The sequence below is a fragment of the Mercenaria mercenaria genome, chromosome 3, assembly GCF_021730395.1.
Source record: "Mercenaria mercenaria strain notata chromosome 3, MADL_Memer_1, whole genome shotgun sequence".
In the NCBI taxonomy this organism is placed as follows: domain Eukaryota; kingdom Metazoa; phylum Mollusca; class Bivalvia; order Venerida; family Veneridae; genus Mercenaria; species Mercenaria mercenaria.
Genome location: NC_069363.1, coordinates 66,174,793 through 66,196,236, shown reverse-complemented (window position 1 = coordinate 66,196,236; position 21,444 = coordinate 66,174,793). Strand labels below are relative to the sequence as shown.

General features: G+C 34.7%; 1 protein-coding gene across 3 annotated transcripts in view; it reads right to left on the bottom strand.

Moving 5' to 3' along the window:
- Positions 1 to 21,444, bottom strand: part of LOC123524508 (uncharacterized) — a 54,318-nt gene that overhangs the window by 12,568 nt on the left and 20,306 nt on the right. For 2 of the 3 annotated variants that reach the window (XM_045302753.2, XM_045302754.2), the window contains 10 exons: positions 21,150 to 21,295; positions 17,220 to 17,315; positions 14,153 to 14,275; positions 13,731 to 13,831; positions 11,190 to 11,262; positions 9,418 to 10,065; positions 8,940 to 9,140; positions 4,360 to 4,587; positions 3,459 to 3,646; positions 1,031 to 1,098 (listed from right to left, as the gene is read on the bottom strand). In XM_045302753.2, the coding sequence (XP_045158688.2) occupies positions 1,031 to 1,098; positions 3,459 to 3,646; positions 4,360 to 4,587; positions 8,940 to 9,140; positions 9,418 to 10,065; positions 11,190 to 11,262; positions 13,731 to 13,831; positions 14,153 to 14,275; positions 17,220 to 17,315; positions 21,150 to 21,295 (1,872 nt within the window). Of the gene's footprint in view, positions 1 to 1,030; positions 1,099 to 3,458; positions 3,647 to 4,359; positions 4,588 to 8,939; positions 9,141 to 9,417; positions 10,066 to 11,189; positions 11,263 to 13,730; positions 13,832 to 14,152; positions 14,276 to 17,219; positions 17,318 to 21,149; positions 21,296 to 21,444 lie in introns of all 3 variants that reach the window. The other variant, XM_045302755.2, reaches the window with a different exon arrangement.

Here is a 21,444-nt window from a genome sequence, read left to right as displayed (position 1 = left end):
GGACCGGAAATGAAGAGCACAAATAATTCCGAATTATTCTGCTGAGAATAACCTATTCAGTTTGGGCGTAAATTAATCAAGACAGCAAGACAGTTGTACTATGCGACATTTCGTTTTAGACATGTTTTTAAGTAAAATATTTGATCAAATTCGAAAGTGCTATTTTTTTATGCATACATGACGCCAAATTTCACGCCGATTTGAGATATTATTGCCATAGATTGTATAGTGTTAGTAATAGTATGATTTGCCGTTATTTAAATTGTAAAGGCGGTTTGAATTATATTGTGCAAAGAAGTATAAAATACACAGAATGGCAACTGGCTGTAATCTCGCGTAAGCTCGTGTCAGAGCGTGATTCGACGTTATCTTACTAAAAACAAACATCGACGAGCATGGAGTTACAATTTGTACCTTTAAAACTACATTTAAAATACATGTTAGCTTCTAAAACAAAATTATTTAAATGTGAAATGGTCTTAAGACACGAAGTACACGTTTTTTTTTGCCATCGAAAGAAGCATGGTCATACGGTGATAATTATTTTACCGATGAATAATTGCTTTTGCATACAAAATGGCGCGTAGAGAAAGCGCCACTTCCGGTAAACGAGATCTCGTTTTTTTGTTACGGGAGGTTGGCGAGATTTGCTCTATATGCCTTTAAAGTTGCCAATCTATTTATTTTTATAGCTCTTTGTATTGTGTGATATATACATTAATTTACTCTGATTTTTTGATACGACCTGTGTGATGACAATAAATATATTCTATATTAAATAATAGTTTTAATTATTCTTTCAAATTGGAGTTTAATTTTACATTCTGGAATTAATGGACTGATATCTGCCGGCCAGCGTTCAAGATCAAATACCAAATGCCACATGACATTCGGAATGTTTTTACAAAATGATTATCTCTATATCGACAAAAATGGTAAAGAACTACAAACCTCGGCGAACTGCAGTTTCAACGAGTGGTAGTGTTAACTATGTTAACATGAGAAAACATGTTGCTCAGTTACAACTCACCTGTCTGATACTGTTACCGCTCCATTACTTTGTGCCCATGCAACATACACATCTGCTCTGTCACTGAACTGAAATACATACAGACTCGCAATGGGCTGATTAATTAATAAAACTGTATGTTCTGAACCTTACTTTCGGGTAGATAAAAAAAATTTGCACGAAGACCATATACAACACAATTTGGTTGAATGTCACTCTCGCATAATTGGGTGGCATGCTGCATGTACGTTAAAAGTATACATTTGCTATAAATATTGACTGTACTTAACAGTAGATATAGCAGTATTTTATTTGACATGAAAAGTGAACATTGGCAACAATTAATGACTGTACTTAACAGTGGATACAACAATCATTTATTAGACGTGAAAAGTGAACATTGGCAACAATTAATGACTGTATTTAAAAGTAATTACAACAATCATTTATCAGACGTGAAAAGTGAACATTGGCAACAATTAATGACTGTATTTAAAAGTAAATACAACAATCATTTATAAGACGTGAAAAGTGAACATTGGTAACAATTAATGACTACTTAAAAGTAAATACAACAATCATTTATTAGACGTGAAAAGCGAACATTGGCAACAATTAATGACTGTACTTAACAGTACATACAACAGTCATTTATTAGTCGTGAAAAGCGAACATTGGCAACAATTAATGACTGTACTTAACAGTACATACAACAGTCATTTATTAGTCGTGAAAAGCGGACATTGGCAACAATTAATGACTGTATACTATAAAAGTATAATATAGAAAATCCAGTTCTATATATACGTCATTATAGACGTGAAAAGTGAACATTGGCAACAATTATATGACTAGTATTAACGGTAGATCAATATGCGACTAACTCATTGTATTATGACGTCGAAAGTGAACTTTGGCAACAATTAATGACTGTACTTAACAGTGGATACAACAATCATTTATTAGACGTGAAAAGTGAACATTGGCAACAATTAATGACTGTACTTAAAAGTAAATATAGCAGTCATTTATCAGACGTGAAAAGTGAACATTGGCAACAATTAATGACTGTACTTAACACTAGATAAACAATCATTTATTAGAAGTGAAAAGTGAAAATTGGCAACAATTAATGACTGTACTTAACAGTAGATACAACAATCATTTATTAGACGTGAAAAGTGAACATTGGCAACAATTAATGGCTGTACTTAAAAGTAAATATAGCAGTCATTTATCAGACGTGAAAAGTGAACATTGGCAACAATTAATGACTGTACTTAACAGTGGATACAACAATCATTTATTAGACGTGAAAAGTGAACATTGGCAACAATTAATGACTGTACTTAAAAGTAAATATAGCAGTCATTTATTAGACGTGGAAAGTGAACATTGGCAACAATTAATGACTGTACTTAACAGTGGATACAACAATCATTTATTAGACGTGAAAAGTGAACATTGGCAACAATTAATGACTGTACTTAACAGTAGATACAACAATCATTTATTAGACGTGAAATGTGAACATTGGCAACAATTAATGACTGTACTTAACAGTAAATACAACAATCATTTATTAGACGTGGAAAGTGAACATTGGCAACAATTAATGACTGTACTTAACAGTGGATACAACAATCATTTATTAGAAGTGAAAAGTGAACATTGGCAACAATTAATGACTGTACTTAACAGTAGATACAACAATCATTTATTAGACGTGAAAAGTGAACATTGGCAACAATTAATGACTGTACTTAAAAGTAAATATAGCAGTCATTTATCAGACGTGAAAAGTGAACATTGGCAACAATTAATGACTGTACTTAACACTAGATAAACAATCATTTATTAGAAGTGAAAAGTGAAAATTGGCAACAATTAATGACTGTACTTAACAGTAGATACAACAATCATTTATTAGACGTGAAAAGTGAACATTGGCAACAATTAATGGCTGTACTTAAAAGTAAATATAGCAGTCATTTATCAGACGTGAAAAGTGAACATTGGCAACAATTAATGACTGTACTTAACAGTAGATACAACAATCATTTATTAGTCGTGAAAAGTGAACATTGGCAACAATTAATGACTGTACTTAAAAGTAAATATAGCAGTCATCTATTAGACGTGAAAAGTGAACATTGGCAACAATTAATTACTGTACTTAAAAGTAAATATAGCAGTCATTTATCAGACGTGAAAAGTGAACATTGGCAACAATTAATTACTGTACTTCACAGTAGATACAACAATCATTTATCAGACGTGAAGAGGGAACATTGACAACAATTAATGACTATACTTAACAATAGATACAACAATCATTTATTAGACGTGAAAAGTGAACATTGACAACAATTAATGTCATATGATTACTTTATCCAGAATGAAGGAATAGAATAGATTAATTAACGGAAACTGTAAAAATAAAACCTACCATTCTTCTTTCAGGGTTTATACCAATAGCCATCCATGTATTCGCTGAGATTGTAGCAGTCAAAGTAAAAGTAATCTTCTGCGAAGTAGCGTCATACACCCAACTAGCGGTATAATCTCCTGATGGGGATGTCCAACTTCCGTCACAGGAACTTCCGGTTGTCGGTGGTGTGGTGACATTTGGATCCACTGCAAACGATAACATACATTCCCACGATTATTCTTAAGAAATAGAAAGTATATGTACATACAAATAGTGGAATATATCTGCCGATGTAAATCAAATAACTTCCGAGAAAATCTAATAGCGTTCGCGAAAAAGATAAATATTCTTTTCATGATTGTATGAAAATATTACCTGGCCGTCGAAAAAAATGTAAAAATAGTGACCACTACTATTAAATCTAACCAGAAAACTTTTCGCCCCATCTTTTGAATTTCGCGAAAACGTTTAGTTTTCAGGAAAATAAGTTTTCACGACAGCAAAAGGTTTTCCGAAAACTTTTCTCGAAATCTCTTCAATAAAGCGTTCACTGACAAAATTTCATCAAAGTAATAACATTTTACGAAAAGTTTAGGAAAAATAACTTGTTTTTGTTTGCAGTACATTGTATAAATATGAATTTTCCATCTGATAATAAGACTATAATGTAAGTGAAAAAAAAGACATTTTCTTTCAAAAGTTTTTTAAACATTTACAACTTCAATTTTCTTGAAAATTATTTTGATGTTCATGAAATTTAACGGTCATCGTATGCCGCCATACATATAAGTAAAACAGGCTGTATAAGTTATAATATGTTGATGAAGATATACTATTGGGAAATTTATTAAGATCTACTTTTAAAGCTGGATAATTTCTAGCGTTTTTCTATTGAATGTGTTGAACAGCTAGATTTTACCGAAGAAATTTGCTGTGAATGATCCTCTATGACCATACGTAGATCCACTGACATCCCGGCCGTGGTATTTCAGCTCATCCGAGTAATAGTAGTCTGGTATAGAAGGTGCAGACGCTGAATGCTCCAGGCCGGAACTAGGGTTATGATGAACATTTCCCGCCTCTTGACCGCGTGCCCATATAACATGCATGGCGGTATTGGTAATGGCATGGTCCGCCTTATCCGAAGCTGTACATTGAACAGAAATTGTAAGTAAAGTAACTTTAATAAAAACAAGAGATCCAAGATTCCCTAGGCCGCTCACCTGAGTAAGACACCATAACAGTGTAAACATGTTTTACCTAGTGATTTAATGGAGACAAATATTCTGACAAATTTTGATTATGATTTGACCCAAAAATGTGGCCTCTTCAGTGTAAACAACCATTTTCTTTGATTTGACCTAGTGACCTAGTTTTTTTTTATCTCACATGACCCAGATTCGAACTTGTCCATAATTTCATGAAAACAAACATTCTAACAAAGTTTCAGGAAGATTGGAGAAAAATGTGGCCTCTAGAGTGTATGCAAGCTTTTCCTTTGATTTGACCTAGTGACCTAGTTTTTGATCCCTCGTGACCTAGCTTTGAAATCATCCAAGACTTACTGATAACAAATATTCTGACCAAGTTTTATGAAGATAGAATAAAAATGTGCCCCTAGGGTGTAAACAAGCTTATTCTTTTATTTGACCTGGTGACCTAGTTTTTGACCACACATGACCCAGATAAAAAATTCATTCGATATTCCATGCAGACAAATATTCGGACCAAGTTTCATGCACATCAAATGAACAAGAGTGTTAACAAGCTTTTCCTTTGATTTGACTCGGTGACCTTGTTTTTGACCCATATAACCCAGTTTCACACTTGACCTAGAAATCATCAAGATAAACATTTTAACCAAGTTTCATGAAGATATTCTCATAAGTGTGACCTCAAGAGTGTTAACAAGCTTTTCCTTTAATTTGACCGGGTTACCTAGTTTTTGACCCCATATAATCCAGTTTCAAACTTAGCCTATGAATCATCAAGATAAACATTCTGACAAAGTTTCATGAAGATAGGTTTATAAATGCGGCTTCAACAGTGTTAACACGCTTTTCCTTTGATTTGACCGGGTAACCTAGTTTTGACCCCATGTGACCAAGTTTCAAACTTGGCCTAGAAATCATCAAGATAAACAATCTGACCAACTTTGTATCAAATCAAACCCCAGAACCTAAGAATGGATCTGACAGATTCATCTTGAAATCAAAGAGTTATTGTTGTTAATGATATTTTGCAAGTTTGTATCAAATTAAACCATAAAATGAAGCCTCTATATGGCTGCAAAAGCCAAAATAGTAAATTTTGTCTCTTGAAGGGGCCATAACTCTGGAACCAATGATGGGATCTGGCCAGTTTTCGAAAGGAACCGAGATTTTATGCCAGTACAAGTTGTATACAAGTCTGATTCAAGTTGGTTGCAAAATGTGGTCTCTATCATGTTCAAAAGCCAAAAATAGCAAATTTTGGCCCTTTAAGAGGCCATAACTCTGGAACCTATGAAGAAATTTAGCCAGTTTTCAAAAGGAACAGAGATATTTTGCCAATATAAGTTTTGTGCCAGTTTTTTTTTTTATTTTTTATTATTTATTGTTTTCCCTTTATGTACATCATACAGACAATAATAATAACGTTACATAATACATATACAATTTTACCAACTAGTTTTATATATCGAGTACATGTCTGCTTCTATTTTTTTTCATTTTTATACCATGATGCTCATATATTATCATTTGTTTAATGTACATCAGGAAATTTCTTGAAATCTCACATCCATCTAACACCCACCCTCAAACATACACATTTTCATACAAAACAACCTCCCACGCAAATCATACACGCACTCACACATATCCTTATATACATATGTGATATCAGCAGATATAGTGTTGTATATCTACGTTTTGTATCCAACTGCCATATTCCAATCTAAAAGTATGTTTAGAGAGTTTTTTTTTAAATTATGTAGTTATTTGTAGAGGGAATCCATTCCATTTATTTTAATATTCATTTATTTTGTCATGTTGTAGTGCTATTAAGTTTTCCGTTTCCAATCTTGTCTTCAAGTAATTTAAGAAATGTTCCAAAGTTGGCATAGTTTTATTTATTTTATTTTTATAAATAAAATATTTTGCTGTTAAAATGATACCATTTTTAGCTTTACTTTGTAGAACTGGTTCCGTAATTAAAAAAGCCACTGTCTCATATGTGAGTTCTAAATGTACGTTATTTTGTTGAAGAAATTTTCTCAAATCTCTCCAAAAAGTTTGTATATGTGGGCATTCCCAGAAAAGATGTTCAATGGATTCAACATGCATCTGACAGAAATCACACAGGTTTGATTCGATAAGACCTTGTTTTAGTAAAAGTTTATTTGTCGCTATTATTCTGTGTACAAATTTATACTGGAAGTTTCTAAATGTACTATCTATCGTTGCTGTAAAGATATTTCTATATATTGATTTCCATATTAAATTGGCTTTTGACGTAATATTCTCCCATTTCGTTTCAGCTTTATTTTTCAGTGCTTCTTTTTTTATTTGATGTTCATGTAGGAATTTATTTGCCCTTTTTGTGTCCGTAAACCTTTTCAAAATTGCTTTTCTTTTTGAAGTTAAAGGTACATTTTCTATCTTGATTTTTTGTTTTAGTTCTGTAGGTATACTTTTTATTAAAGACATGTATTTGAGGTAGTCATGTTCAGGAAGACTATACAGATTTTTAACGTCTTCATATGTATAGAATTGATTTTTTCGGAAATCATATAAATGTCCGAGATATAACACACCTTTGTCTAACCATGTTCTATAGAAAAATGTTTTATCGTTTACTTTTATTTTCCTGTTGTTCCATATTATCTCTTTGTTTACATTTGTGCATTCGGATAGAATACCGATTTCAATCCACGCTGTAATGATATCTCTTAAAAATGGATTTGTCTTATATCTTTTAAATATTTCTCTTTCATTTAAGTTACATTCAAATATCAAGTTTGCTCCTATTTTTTCTAGTTTATTTATGTAAATAGCTTTTATTATTGATTTGTCATTTTTATCCAGTAACTTTTTAACCCAACAGGCCTTTAATGCTCTATTAAACTTGGAAAGATCTATCATTTTTATACCTCCATTTAAATAGTTTTTCTTTATTGTTTCCCTTTTAATTTTATCTGGTTTCTTATCCCATATGAATTCAAACATGTTTTTTTCTAATTGGTTTATTGTTTGTTTTGGTGGGGTTTGTAAAACAGATAAATTGTAAATCAATTTTGGTAAAGCAAGACTTTTTATAACTGTGACTTTTCCCAGTAGCGTCAGTTTCCTATGCTGCCACTGTTTGAGGCAGTTCTTAAAGGATTCAATTTTTGTTTCTAAATTTTTTGATTGTGACTTTTGTATATCTGTGTAAAAGCTAATTCCTAGAGATTGCGCAGAATCTGATGTCCATCTAAATTTTTTATTTGTACAGTATTTAAAATTTGTATTACGTATTGAACAAGCTTTTAATCCTTGACACTTTTTTTCATTTAGTTTTAGACCGGAAATATTTCTAAAATTGTCTAATATACTTATTAACGTTTCAAAAGACTTTCTTTATCCATCAGTTATAAAAGTGGCATCGTCAGCAAATAACACATTTTTAACTTCAATATCATTGATATGTATTCCTTTTACATCATTGTTTTTTAGAATACAGTTTGATAATAACTCTATACAAATAATAAACAAGTTAGAGGAAAGGGGGCATCCTTGTTTTGTGCAAGTTTGATTAAAGATGATTGCAAAATGTGATCTCTATCGTGTTCACAAGCCCAAAATAGCAAATTTCACAGCCCTTTAAGGGGCCATAACTTTGGAACCCATGATCGGATCTAGTCAGTTTTTGAAAGGAACCGAGATATTATGTCAATACAAGTTGTATGCAAGTTTGATTGAAATTGATCACAAAATGTGGTCTCTATAGTGTTCACAAGAAATTGTGAACGGACGACGGACGGACGTACGATCACAAAAGCTCAACCTGTCACGTAGTGAACTAATAAATAGTCCATTTTATGTAGTTTTGAAGCATATTTTTTGTTAAAAATACTCTCTATTATATAGGTTAGTGTTTGCTGGACCAACTGACTAATGAAGACATTGTTTTATAACATATGACAACTGTAAATTCTTAGTCAAAACATCTTCTTGATAGTAACATCTAAATTTAAAAAGAATAAATTTTTCGAATTTAATATTGTTTTTGGTTTACTGTGAAATCATTGATATTCGTGGGGGCTTCATTTTCGTGGATTTTGTGGTTGATTCAATCCACGAAATTTAATCCCAACGACGAATAAGTAAATTTACCATTCATTTTATGTTCGAAAGTTGAAAACCACGAATTCATATCCCCACAAAATTGCCATTGTGACCAAAACCACGAAATTTTATGCCACGAAATTAAATGATTGTAAGTATGTAGTTTTTTTTTGTTCAGAAGTTAACTTACTGTTAAGTTTTCTTCTAAAAAGGATTGTGGTGAAGCCTCCATTTTCTTCACCGAAAGCGGCCGTCAAACTTTCTTCTCCTCCGTAAAAAGAATCGAACCTAGGTGTTGACCTATCCCTTGTGTAATAGTCACCGATTCTTGAATAATTTCCTTTAGCCGTACCAATAACTAGGTCAGTACAATCCATAGCATGGATACCACCTGCACAAAATATTTCAATCTGTTATGTATGAATCTTCATATTTTTGCTTTATTTCAAATTTGCCACACTAAGTGAACTATCTTGTTCCCTGTTTGTATTTCATATGTACGTTTGTTCGTTTTGAAATTGTTTGCTTTCTTGCAGTCGCCCTGAGCAAATGTATACAAGTATAACAGACATATTTTATTATGTTCATATAATTCGATATGTATTATATCTGTTTATTCCACTGTTACCAATAAATCAACAGAAGAAATAAAAGCAAGGTATACTTACTTCCGCCGCTCCCACAAGATCCTCCTCCTTCGCCTTCCCCCTCACCTTCGCCTTCGCCTTCCCCCTCACCTTCGCCTTCGCCTTCCCCCTCTCCTCCTTCTCCTTCGCTCTCTTCTTCTGCTCCCTCTTCCTTCGTGCCCTCTTCCTCATCTCCCTCTTCCTTCGTGCCCTCTTCCTCTGCTCCCTCTTCCTTCGTGCCCTCTTCCTCTGCTCCCTCTTCTTTCGTGCCCTCTTCCTCTGCTCCCTCTTCCTTCGTGCCCTCTTCCTCTCCTCCCTCTTCCTTCGTGCCCTCTTCCTCTCCTCCTTCTTCCTTCGTGCCCTCTTCCTCTCCTCCCTCTTCCTTCGTGCCCTCTTCCTCTGCTCCCTCTTCCTTCGTGCCCTCTTCCTCTGCTCCCTCTTCCTTCGTGCCCTCTTCCTCTCCCCCCTCTTCCTCTGCTCCCTCTTCTTTCGTGCCCTCTTCCTCTGCTCCCTCTTCCTTCGTGCCCTCTTCCTCTGCTCCCTCTTCCTTCGTGCCCTCTTCCTCTCCCCCCTCTTCCTCTCCTCCCTCTTCCTTCGTGCCCTCTTCCTCTCCTCCCTCTTCGCTCTCTCCATCATCCCTGTTCGGGAAGTCAGGTAGGGCAGGGAATTGTCTACATCTGTAGTTAAGGTCTAGAAAAAAAGTGAAATAAAATGATATTTTGTTCGACGAAAATGGCACTCTCTGTTAACAGAATCAGAAAATAATTAGTATTTTCCCCAGTAAATAACCGTAACGCCTTTAAGGTATTAGACCCGCAATATGAAGAGTATTTAATTCCTACTATACACCTACATTGACTGCAATTTTCAAGAGGGCGTAGGTTCAAGCCCCACTAGTTTTTTTTCTAGTAAGTTTTTACTTCTTTCATTATTCTTGTTATTGATTTATTGTACAAAAGTGGAAAAATCTTATTTGATAAGCGATTTTTGCTGTTCAAAGTAAATTTACCTCTGAAACAGAAGGGTTAGAGTTAGACATCTTTAAAAATACTGAGTTACATGCGGTAAAAGTTCTCTTTTTTGCCTTCACTCTTTAGACTACATATTGTGGAAGAAATTTTAGATAGGTTTTACTTCTGCCCCAACGTTATTTTTGAATGAAGTGAGCAAAATTCAAAACAGACCCGCATGATTCGACCTTAATTTTTCAGTGGTGGAGTTAGCGTTTTGTCTCATTAAATACGTTTAAATGAGTCATGGAAAAAATTATATTGACAAGTTTTATTTTGTGTTTTATAATTGTTTACCAATAGTTTGATATTTCTTTTATCAAAATTGATGGTATAATGAATTCTCTGCAAACACTAAATAGTGGCCATCACTTTGAAATTTGTCTCTACTTGAGCTTGAGGAAATATAATAAATTATACAAAATTAATAAAAACGACACAGTAAAAGTTGTTTTAAAATTGCAACACGGTGCGGAACACGGTCAACTTTAAGAATATACCTAGCAAATGCCATTTTTTAAACATTACTATTAGTGGTCTAATACCTTAATTGTCCTTTAATTTCGGTATCGATAATATGATAAAAATGTACATGTAATAAGTTTATCTTTCGGGCGTTAAATTGCTAATATAATGTCGAATTATAGAAACATAAAATGCTAATTCTTCCACGTTCAAATGAGAAATTATTCATTACATGAGCTACGTATGTGTACATCCAATTGGACACTACCTAAACTATAGGAGAAACATCGGTGAGGGAGAAAAGAAATCAGATAATTATTTTAAAGCAGCCAATCATACCAAGTGGTCTCCAGCCGATCCCTACCCAGGTGGTGGTTTTTACCCTAAGTATCATCTCCATCTCATTTGTTTCCTGAAGGTAAACAACAATCATACAACAAAAACACAATAAGATTCTATATCAAGTATAAACAACATACAAAACTTGGAAACAAATGTACGCTTCGTATATTATCCAAAGTCAAGGTAGAGCTAGATCTAATACGAGTTCATTAACAGGAGAATTGTCAACAGTGGAATTTTTACACAAAAATTTCAATTCAAATTCACACAATGATTCTTTAATCTGGTAGAGTGCAATATATTTCTTCTAAAATATATTCTATTTTTGTCTGTTACATAATTAAGAAATAGATTCGCTAAGTTTTGTCCTGTTCTGTATTCCTGTTCTGTGTTCATACTATAAGAATAATCTCTTACTTTCTTTTCGCGTTCCACACTAATTATAAACGAAAACAAGAGCTGTCGGAGGACAGCAACGCTCGACTATTCAACAGCCTTGTCGATTGAATGAATACGAAAGTCGAAAAAGGGACATAATTTAGTAAAAAAGCAAAATAGGGTTATGGAACCTGCATAGTGCTTATCAGCTCATGACAGTGGACAAATGTGTGAAGTTTCAATTCATTCCCATTAGTGGGTACTAAGATACCAGATTACATAATAGGAATTTAACCAAAAACTCCTAAGTCGAAAAAGGGGCATAATTTTGTAAATTGCAAAGTTGAGTTATTGACCCTTTGCACTGCATGTCACATCATGACAGTGAACAAGTGTGTGCAATTTCAATTCTTTCCTATTAGTGGATACTGAGATACCAGCTTACATACAAAAACTTAACCAAAAATTTATATGTTGAAAAAGGGGCATAATTTTGTAAAAATGCAAAATAGAGTTATGGAACCTGTGCAATGTAAGTCAGTTTATTACAGTAAATAAGTGTGTGAAGTTTCAGTCCATTCCCACAAGTGGTTACTGAGATACCAGCTTACATACAAAACCTTAACCAAAAATTTCTAAGTCGAAAAAGGGGCATAATTTTGTAAAAAAGCAAAATAGAGTTATGGAACCTGTGCAATGTAGCTCAGTTTATCACAGTGAATGAGTGTGTGAAGTTTCAATCCATTCCTACAAGTGGTTGCTGAGATACCAGCTTACATACAAAACCTTAACCAAAAATTTCTAAGTCGAAAAAGGGGCATAATTTTGTAAAAAAGCATAATAGAGTTATGGAACCTGTGCAATATAGGTCAGTTTATCACAGTTAATAAGTGTGTGAAGTTTCAATCCATTCCCACAAGTGGTTGCTGAGATACCAGCTTACATACAAAACCTTAACCAAAAATTTCTAAGTCGAAAAAGGGGCATAATTTTGTAAAAAAAGCATAATAGAGTTATGGAACCTGTGCAATGTAGGTCAGTTTATCACAGTGAATAAGTGTGTGAAGTTTCAATCCATTCCCATAAGTGGTTGCTGAGATACCAGCTTACAAACAAAAACTTAACCAAATCGGGACGCGGACGCCGACGCATGGGCGAGTCCAATAGCTCTACTATTCTATGAATAGTCGAGCTAAAAATCAAAATAATCCAGAAGCTGTAGATCTACTATAATAAATCGAAAACTAACGGAAAATTGTCCTGAGTCCTTTTTCCTGCAATATCCATTGAATTACAAAATCCCTAGAATATAGGTTTTGTAAAGAACTTTTACAGGCGGACACTTCACTTCAAATGAACAGACCCCTTCAAAGCTGATTAATTTGCTCCATTTACGTTCATTGTTATCCTCGTTGCCAAACCAAGACAGAGTAAAAAAAAATAATATGCATATTTGCCTAAGAAAGAACAAATGTATTATTAGACAAAGATTTGCATAGACAATTACATAGATCTAGTTTGCCGAAATTCGTTCGTAAAATTATCACTAGCTCTACCTCTCTTTTGCCTATCAAAAAAGATTTAAAATTTGCCTTCAGTTTTGGATTGTTGAAATATCCAGATAGCTCTAGCTTGTAGGCCTATCTATCAAATAAAAATATAAACTAGAAATTATATTGAAATCAAAAGAAATGATTATGTTTTTTATAATACTTCCACTTCAAAGAGTGGGTGGTGGGGGTAACTACATTTCTAACTGGGATCTGTATGAAATAGACCTTTTTCTTCATAAACTTGATCTCTAAACAATATAATAATTATACGAAAAATTAAAAAAAAAAGTTTCATAAATGAGATTTACCACTACGGTAGACGACATACATGTGGTTCACTCTTAGAAGTTACCCAAAGAAAGATCTTAAAGATCTTCTTAACATATTTGTCCTTACACTTAGGGACGGACCTCCGTGCAAATGAAGACTTATTTTGATGTGAGACAGATATTTGAATGTTTTACGGAAGATTGACAATTCTATCCACGTGTCAGTCCTGTCTGAAATGTTATAATGGAGGGGTACCTTGGGTCTTCCTCTACAAGTAGACAGTCACTACATGACCTGAATTGTGTCTTTGCGACTTACAATAAAAATAACCACTTACACTGATAATCTTATGGTAAATCTTGTAGTCCTCGGTACCAGCCACCGGTGTTGGTATATAATCGCTCATGTCTATGCCCGAGAGAGACGTAACTGGGGATTCTGAGAAAGGAACAAAATCACACATATATCACTAGACAATTGAATTAAAATTGATATATACCACCATGACTTAAAAAATCCTTCTGAGCAAAATTTCTGACTGGACAGATTAAAAGATATATGACGTGTCTTTCATTTTCATTCTGTTCGGAATTAGATTCGAACAAATTTGACACTTATGAACATTTATGTATATTTTTGTAAACAAACAAAATGCTTTTTGGAGGAAGGGCTGAAATGTAATTGTGCAGAACTTGTTGTTCAACTTATTATATAATCTTTAATGTTCGATGGCAATGAAATATTTTATACAAAATTTACGTTTTTCACATGCTCTCCCGAAGTACCCGGCGGGACAGTAGCACTGATTCTTGGGATAAGTCGTTGAAACGTTTCTCATACATTTCCCGACATTTCCACAATCTGAATCCATCTCGCATTCATCTGTGATAAATAAACAATGTTCAAACGTTTGTAATATCCATCATAATACTGAAGTAATCAGAAACAATCAAGATAAATTCAAAATCTTATTTTCTATAAATATGAACACATTTAATTTATTCAAAACTTGTTTAAAGTTATTTGGCGTTTTCACCGAATTGGAAGTTACTGAGTATTGATCCACTCTGCATACAATGGTTAATACGTTATTGAAGCTTATATTATGTTATAGCACATTTCTTGCATACCAGACGGGGATTTCCGGTATTCTGATCGGTGCTGAAAAAATCCATCTTATAGCCTCTACAGACGGTAAGTTTTTGTTGTACAACACCAATTAAATTCAAGATGTACAGCCAAATATTACCGTGTGTACGATGCTATTCCTTGATTTTGTAAATCTTAAATTAGGACATGTTCTATTTCGTAAGTTTTGCCTTACGTACCACCCACGTTGACAAGCAACAAATTGGTAAATAATTAGTTGATAAGAGGCAAGTGAATGAAATTCCAGAAACAATTGCCCAAAAAATAAACACAAATCGTAATATAAAATGGCTTCTAATGCATAATAGAAAAAGGATGACACTGAAAAGTTAAATGATTTGAGCCGCGCCATGAGAAAACCAACATAGTGCGTTTCCGAGTCTGGTCCATGCTGTTCCCTAACGGTTTCTCTAATTGTAATAGAGTTTGAAAGCAAACATCATTGATCATGACCAGACTGCACGGATGCACATGCTGGTTTTCATCCATGTTGGTCGTAAAGCCACTATGTTGGTTTTCTCATGGCGTGACTCATTTGTGTCATACGTAATCAAATTTATGGAACATAAAAGGGTGAATATTATTTTTATTATTAATAGTTACATTTTTTTCAGTACCTGATGCACTATGTTTACTAGGTAAATCTCTGTGATTTTTATGAGAATGGAATACTGTCTGTATGTGAAAAATGTACACTTTCAAAATTGTACATCTTTGAGATAATTAGTGTTGTACAACAAAAACCTACCGTCTGTAGAGGGCTTTACACCCCGGACTCGTGCTGTAAATGACATATTACGAACTATATATATGTAGCAATTTACTTTTTTTTCCCATAAAACGGAATGAAAAATCCGATACCTTGACAGTTGCTCTTGTTTCCTGATAGTGTATTTCTCAATTCAAAAAAGGTTATTTTATCAAAAATTCCTAACGTTACGCTGCAACTGATAATACAAAACCGGAACTTAACATTGTTATTTGTCTTTGAAACGTCATGACGTCTTTCCTGTTTACTGACGTTGGTTTCCCGCGCTTTGTTTAAATAAGCTGCTAGAAGAAATAGTTCTAAAAGTTCTAAAAAGAAAGCCGTTCGATTGATTTCATTTCTATTTTTATTTCTTTAATATCATGGTATGCAAGAAAAAGATTCTGTCACTGGTTGTAGGTGCAGATGAGAATATCCGGCTCTCGGGTAACTGTTTACGCGGTTACTCGGCTGGAGCCTCGTAACCGCCTAAACAGTTACCCCCGAGGCCGGAAATTTCCACCTGCGCCTACAACCGGTGAAAGAATTTTATCATTTTCCTATCTCAGCTTCTTACAAGACATTTTGTCTAATGTAGAATGTTATGATAAATGGATAAATATAATAGAATGAACTTTGAATTACAAGAATCTGTTGAAAACGAAATTCTAAAATATCAGGCAGGTAATCCATTTATCATAACATTCCACATTATACAAAGTGTCTAGTAAGAGGCTGACAAGTGAATACGCTAAATGGTGTACGTACTCTAAAATATATAATCAAAGCGTTGACAGCACAGAAAGGTTGAAACCCGCGTTTGATGTGCAAAAACCTCTGACTAAAACCATCAAGTGCCTTGAAACACACTTACGACCTGGGTAAAGCAACCCTATATCAGCTTAATTAAAATTTGCTATAATGATACCAATGAAAAATACAGTGTCTGTTTCATTAAAAAACACAAATATTCGCAAAGAGAATATAGATAATAGAAATATAAGATATTCAAATTTAACAGTTAAAGGCACTGGCCTCTAGATCTTTCAACAAAAACAACAACAAAAAAAAAAGGAGAAGATTTTTAGATATCTGGAAATAAATGTTACATTTCTTAAGAATGCTTTGAAACTTAATTACTGACAGACTATATGTTACGGAAACACATGAGAATTAGTTGTTTTTTACTACTTTTTACATTGAAAATCGAAAAGCGTTTACTCGGAGTAAACTGTCTCGATTATAAATATCTATATTTAACACGCATCAAACACTAAAGCCTCCATAGCTCTATTGGTAACGACAGCCGGAAAATTTCATTGTCGCCGTGGTCCGGGTTCGATTTCCGACGCGGTCATCTTTTTATTTTTCTTGATTTGGCATTTTCAAAATAGTTTAGAAACAAAAACTCTAATGTTCATAATATGACAAAACGTCTTTTAGCCAAAATCTGGAGGTCAGTGCTTTTAACGGTTTGAAAGATATAAAAGTTAAAATCTACAGAATTTGCTATTTTAAGCTGTAAGTTTATCACAGTTTCTCCTTCGATTTTCTAAAGTTTTACTCCATTAGAAATCTTGCGATCTGAGCTTTTCAAAGATGTATAATTTGATATATTTTCTTTTATCATGTGCATTGAAATGATTGTTAAGCCTGACCAGGAACTTTTACATAGAAATCATGTAGAGAGATATGCAGTTGGTATACTCGTAAGTAATCAATAAAAGTAGTGCGGAAATAGAACGTCGGATTAATCTGCTTCAGTGAAAACTGTCATTATTGAATTCTTGCAGTATCCAAAATATGGTTATAATAGGTTACAACCGCTTCGCGGTTTCAACCTAAAAATGAGGATGTTATTTCAAACTGTTTCGAAACAAAGCTTCGTTGTGCAAGATGGCACTTTTAACTTGTGCATCTACAACGTACCCTTATACTGACAAGCTGGTCCGGTATAAAGTCTGTTACACTGACATTGCCCGTTACTAAAGCTACCGTGAGATGAACAAAGCTTGTAGTCAACAACTGAAAGTACAGTAGTATAGAACGATAAATCTATCTGTCAAATATGTAAAATAAATGTAAAATATGAGGAATGCATATAAATATAAAGTCTAGGAACTATTTGTTCTTAATCCATTTATAAAATGTCGCATTTATGTTTCAAACTTGGAAGTAGAAGTCGATTTGTCGAAGGGAAATGAAAGATTCATAAGATAGGTTGGATTCACATCTTTCACTATATGTAGCCAAGACAGAGACCAAACGTTTTAGAATGAGAATGAGCCATTCAGCGAGAAAACAAACAATGTATCGACTCGGATCAGTGGCTTGCGATGTCTATATTGGAACAACAGTTTTCACCTGTTGGGAATAGCGATAATGAGTAATGATAAAGTCTAAAATCGTAGCTACCCGGAGGTGGAAGCTGTCGGTCTGTATCAGCTGTCTGCGAAAACACATTTCGCCTATTGGAGGTACAGTTTATATTTAGTAGCTACCAAGGTGGTGGAAAGTGCCGACCTTGATCAGCTGTCTGTGAAGGGTAATGTGAACCAAAACATTTCGCCTCTTGGAGATATAGATATATAAAAATAATTTCTGAAAGAGGTGGAAAGTGTCGATTGCGAAGGCTAATGCGGACCATCACATTCTCTGCTTCTTGAAAATTGAGATAACCAGAGCTATTTTAAGACAAATGTGCCCCTATGATGGCCTGTTGGAAGCAATTTGGTAAGTAATTTTGTATGTTGTGACCTTAACCTTTGACCAAATGACCTAATAAACGCCAGGGGTCATCAATTGTCTACGGCATCAATCCTACATTCGTAGGGAATATTGACAGAAAAATATTTACTTATTTAACGGAAATCATTTTCAGTCTCAAGGGCACTGTGACCTTAACCTTTGACACTCTGACCCCAAAACGGTAGAGATTATCTACTGACCACATGCATTCATCCTATGAAGTTGTACGAATGTAGGCCAAAATAGTTTTTTAGTCATTGAGCGGAAACCGTTTTCAGTCTCAAGGTCACTGTGACCTTGATTTTTGACCAGCTGATCCCTAAAAAGATAGAGGCCACCTACTGACCATAAGCAAACATCCTTTGAAGTTTGACAACTGTTGGTCAAAGCATTCTTTAGTTATTGAGCGGAAAACGTTTTCAGTACCATTTTACCTAAACAGTATTAAACAAAACAATACAAAACAATCACCTACTGACCACTATAATCATTCTATGAAGTTTCAGCATTGTGAGACCAAGCATTCTATAGCTACTGATTGGAAACCAAATGATCTACCGACCGACCAACAGACAGATCTAGAGCTCTTTCCGAAGGGTATGTTTTCTGAAATAGTAATACCCAGGAGGCACGTTAACCTTGATCAGCTGTCTGTAAAAGATAATAGGCGCCGACACTCTCTGCCTCTTGGTGAAACAGGTAATAGCTGATGGTTTCTGAAATGGTACCTACCCACTAGGCGGAGAATATCAACCCGGATCAGCTGTTTGCAAAAGCTTATTCGGACAGACACTCTTCGCTTCTTGGAGATAAAAAAGTAATGCTTCCAGAAATGATAACTACTAAGGAGGTAAAGAATGTCGACCCTAAGCAGCTGTTTACGAAGACTAACGGGCCGATATATTCAACCATTCTGAAATAGTGACTACCGAGGAGGCGGATAGTAACATTCTGGATCAGCTCTGTAAGGTTAATGTGGACCAACACATTTAATCTCTTGAATATAGAGATAAAGGGTAATGAAGCATAATATGTCGACTGTGGTCAGCTGTCGGCGAAAGCGAATACGTGCCAGTATTCTCCGCATCCTGGAGATAGAGATAAAGTGAGATGATTCCTGAAATAGTCGCCATTCAGGAAGCATAGTGTCGACCGTAGTCAGCTGTCTGCGAAAAGTGGTTGAGCGTCCGCTTCGGGTTTTTTCGATCCCCGACCGCGTCATACCAAAGATGTACAAAATGGTACCAGTGCCTTCCTTGCTTGGTGCTCACCATTAACAGGAAACTGGCTTGTGTTCCTTCATACCCTCGTGGCGGTGGAATATTATATCAGGAATCAGGTGTTGACAGTGTATTAACATAAGTTATAGAACTTGCTTCACTAAAATAAATTAGTATAAACTAAAATGTCTGCGAAAGCTAATGCGGGTAGACAATAGACAGAGATAAAGAGTAACGATTCCTGGAACAGTAAATATAAATATACAGGAGGCGGCGGGTGTCGACATGGATCAACTATCTACAAAAGCTAATGTGGATAGACAAGAACAGCCTTTTGGAAACATAGACAAAGAGTAACGACTCTTGGAACACTAAATATACAGGAGGTGGCGAGTGTCGAAATGGATCAACTATCTACAAAAGCTAATGCGGATAAACAAGACCAGCCTTTTGGAAACATAGACAAATAGTAACCATTCTTGGAACAGTAAATATACAGGAGTCGGCGAGTGTCGACATGGATCAATTATCTACAAAAGCTAATGCGGATAAACAAGACCAGCCTTTCGGAGACATAGACAAATAGTAACGATTCGTGAAACAGTACATATACAAGAGTCGGCGAGTGTTGACATGGATCAACTATCTACAAAAGCTAATGCGGATAAACAAGACCAGCCTTTTGGAAACATAGACAAATAGTAACCATTCTTGAAACAGTAAATATACAGGAGTCGGCGAGTGTCGACATGGATCAACTATCTACAAAAGCTAATGCGGATAAACAAGACCAGCCTTTTGGAAACATAGACAAATAGTAACCATTCTTGGAACAGTAAATATACAGGAGTCGGCGAGTGTCGACATGGATCAACTATCTACAAAAGCTAATGCGGATAAACAAGACCAGCCTTTTGGAAACATAGACAAATAGTAACCATTCTTGAAACAGTAAATATACAAGAGTCGGCGAGTGTCGACATGGATCAACTATCTACAAAAGCTAATGCGGATAAACAAGACCAGCCTTTTGGAAACATAGACAAAGAGTAACGATTCTTGAAACAGTAAATATACAAGAGTCGGCGAGTGTCGACATGGATCAACTATCTACAAAAGCTAATGCGGATAAACAAGACCAGCCTTTTGGAATCAGACAAAGAGTAACGATTCTTGGAACAGTAAATATACAGGAGTCGGCGAGTGTCGACATGGATCAATTATCTACAAAAGCTAATGCGGATAAACAAGACCAGCCTTTTGGAAACATAGACAAAGAGTAACGATTCTTGAAACAGTAAATATACAAGAGTCGGCAAGTGTCGACATGGATCAACTATCTACAAAAGCTAATGCGGATAAACAAGACCAGCCTTTTGGAAACATAGACAAAGAGTAACGATTCTTGAAACAGTAAATATACAAGAGTCGGCGAGTGTCGACATGGATCAACTATCTACAAAAGCTAATGCGGATAAACAAGACCAGCCTTTTGGAATCAGACAAAGAGTAACGATTCTTGAAACAGTAAATATACAAGAGTCGGCGAGTGTCGTAGCGGATCAATTTAACTTAACGCACAGTCTGATCTGGGTCATTACGTACTACATTGATGGAACAGCTCAACTGAATGAAACAGGAATTAATTACACAACTTGAATATCTAAATACCAACACGAAGGGTTTTATATTTACTTTTTATGAAAAAAAATTGTTACATTAATGTTTTATATTATTATGTTACAAAAAGTATATATTTACAATACAATAAAATAATTGTCGACCAAATTTGCTTATTTCATGACTATACTGACTAATAGATTTTGTGTTCATTTTATGTGTAATGACTCCAGGGAAATCACTTTGTCAAGAAAATCATTGGCTAGCCTACCTTTTTTGATGTTGATATCTGCGCACGAATAAAAGTCGTATTTGCCATTATTGCACGCGGTTGTCCATTCTCCAGCCTGTCGGATGAGCTGTATACTGCAGTTCATACACTCTAGGTTGGGCAAAGTGATGGTATGGGATAGCTTTCTGCAATCAGAATAAGATAGCATATATTACCATTAGTTTATCATTCAAATATCAGGATTACAGATGTCTTCAAAATTCTAAAAGTTCCAACCACCACATCTGGAGATCCATAGAATGATGTTATTACTTATACGTAGCTCTTGCGGAAT